Raw genomic sequence first — 1,496 nt, 5'->3', positions numbered from 1 at the left:
GGGCGGGGATCACTGGTAAGTTTGTGGCAGTGGTGCAGCCAGGGTTTCTAAGTAGGGTTTAGGGTTTAGGGTTTAGGGTTTAGAGTTTGGCGAACCTGCAGCGCGGCGATGATGCCGGCGGCTCCCATCATAAGCCTCCACGGGACTCCGCCGAAAATCGCAGCGAGAACGTAAGCAAGCATGCATCCTGCAGCAGCAACAAACAACAAGGGTTTAGGGTTTAGGGTTTAGGGTTTCGGGGTGAAGAGCCGGCCGCCTCAGGCGAAGAGTCTAGGGTTTAGGGTTTAGAGTGTCACTCTTCTGTGGGGGAGGGAGGCCCGCTTCACAGGCGAGCGCGCTGCGCCCCCAACAACCACTAGGGTTTAGGGTTTGGGGTTTAGGGTTTAGGGTTTACCGGAGCACTGCGCTACTTCCTGGCAAGCCACCAAAACCCCCCGCAAGTCCGTGGGAGCTATTTCGCACATGTAAGTGGCGTAAACCACAAACCCCATTCCCACTCCGAGGCCCACGAAGAAACGCCCCACAAGCACCAGCTGCGCGCAAACCCTAAACCCTAAACCCTAAACCCTAAACCCTAAACCCTAAACCCTGAAGCTGCGCGTTGAGAGCTAGCTGGGTGCGCGCGCGCGTTCACGGCGAAGTCGGACACGGCGCGGCGCGCAAATGAGGGCGAGGGGAACTGCCGCCAAACCCTAAACCCTAAACCCTAAACCCTAAACCCTAAATCCTACCGCGAAGCTGGTGCCTATTCCGAAGCAAATGGAAGCAAATAAGAGACAAAAGTCACTCAGCAGCAGCCCCGGGCGTCTCCCTAGTCTGTCTGCAATCCAGCCTCCCAGCACGCTGCCAGCCTGCACAAAAAGCACAAACCCTAAACCCTAAACCCTAAACCCTAAATCCCAGAACGGCGCATATCACACGAAAGGGGCCACTCAAATATGAACACAGGAAGCCAACAAGTCCAACAAGTAAAGCAGCCAGCTGGCTAGCTGCCTCTCCGGCCAGCAAACCGCTAGCTAACTAGCTAGCTAGCTGGCTGGCTAGCTGGCTAGCTGGCTAGCTAGCTGGTAAGCTCCCCTAGCCGGCGAGCCGAAGCTAGCTAGCTAGCTAGCTAGCTAGCCAGCTGTCTAGCCACAGAGCTAACCAGCTAGCTAGCTAACTAGCCATCTGTCTATCCAGCCAGTCAGCTAGCCGGCTAGCTAGCTAGCTAGCTAGTTAGCTAGCTAGCTAGCTAGCTAGGAAGGCGTGCAGTGGCTAGGCAGCTAGGTGGGGATCGGGCTGGCGCATATACTTAATACTTTATATTTATACTCCATACCTTTTAATTTACATTTATACTTTTCACTTTATACTTTATACTTATACTTTGTAATTTATAATTTATAATTTATGATTTATAATTTATAATTTATAATTTACTTTATGCTTAACACTGCAGTGTTTGACTCTCCACTCTTTACTCTTTCCACTTTTTATACTTTTTCCACTTTTAATAC

The 1,496-nt window shown here is 51.5% G+C and overlaps 1 protein-coding gene across 1 annotated transcript; it reads right to left on the bottom strand.

The window, feature by feature from the left end:
* Positions 1 to 65: 65 nt before the first annotated feature.
* Positions 66 to 851, bottom strand: ETH_00035840 (uncharacterized protein; the record flags this gene model as incomplete). Its single annotated transcript, XM_013380049.1, has 3 exons — positions 66 to 187; positions 395 to 533; positions 732 to 851. Coding segments are annotated over 3 exons (381 nt in total), but the record flags the coding sequence as incomplete, so codon positions are not given.
* Between the last annotated feature and the right edge of the window lie 645 nt (positions 852 to 1,496).

The sequence above is a fragment of the Eimeria tenella genome, genomic scaffold (assembly GCF_000499545.2).
Source record: "Eimeria tenella Houghton genomic scaffold, Eth_scaff4367, whole genome shotgun sequence".
Classification (NCBI taxonomy): Eukaryota; Apicomplexa; class Conoidasida; order Eucoccidiorida; family Eimeriidae; genus Eimeria; species Eimeria tenella.
This window is presented reverse-complemented; position numbering and strand designations above follow the sequence as displayed.